We start from the raw sequence: 405 nt of genomic DNA on the forward strand, positions 1-405 counted from the left end.
TATGATATATTTAAAACTTACTTTTTCTCAAGGGCTTGCTGCATGCCTCCAACGTGCGTCTTCGAAAAATACGTTCGCTCAGCAAGTTCCACAGACATGCTTGAGTTAGACTCCTTGAATGTTGTGTAAAAGTTGATTTTAAGATCGGGAGACATTATCACTCTGCAATTATAGGAAGAAATTGTTGGTTTTTGAGAAGCGATATTCATATATCATACATTTTGCGTTTTGGACGGTAAGATGCTGCATGTATGTTAGCAAAATGTAGCGTCACAGTCTTATTTAGAGGTAAAATGCCCTCTATTTCTTTCATATTATAACCTGCCTTCTTAAAATATGAGGTTTTATCAGAATGCATAATAACTACATGAACATAAACATTGAGAGACAGTTAAAGTCACTGCT

At 35.3% G+C, this 405-nt stretch overlaps 2 protein-coding genes across 2 annotated transcripts in view; both read right to left on the bottom strand.

The window, feature by feature from the left end:
• The window catches only part of LOC119589474, a 1,341-nt gene extending 1,186 nt beyond the window's left edge, over positions 1-155 (bottom strand). Inside the window, exon 1 of the mRNA XM_037938075.1 lies at positions 22-155. Coding sequence (XP_037794003.1) covers positions 22-155 — 134 coding nt within the window. The remainder of the gene's footprint in view (positions 1-21) is intronic.
• Positions 156-205: 50 nt separating this feature from the next.
• The window catches only part of LOC119589330 (glutamate receptor ionotropic, delta-2-like), a 4,360-nt gene continuing 4,160 nt past the window's right edge, over positions 206-405 (bottom strand). The window contains exon 9 of the mRNA XM_037937949.1: positions 206-328. Coding sequence (XP_037793877.1) covers positions 206-328 — 123 coding nt within the window. The remainder of the gene's footprint in view (positions 329-405) is intronic.

Source organism: Penaeus monodon, chromosome 25 (genome assembly GCF_015228065.2).
Source record: "Penaeus monodon isolate SGIC_2016 chromosome 25, NSTDA_Pmon_1, whole genome shotgun sequence".
Taxonomy (NCBI): Eukaryota; Metazoa; Arthropoda; class Malacostraca; order Decapoda; family Penaeidae; genus Penaeus; species Penaeus monodon.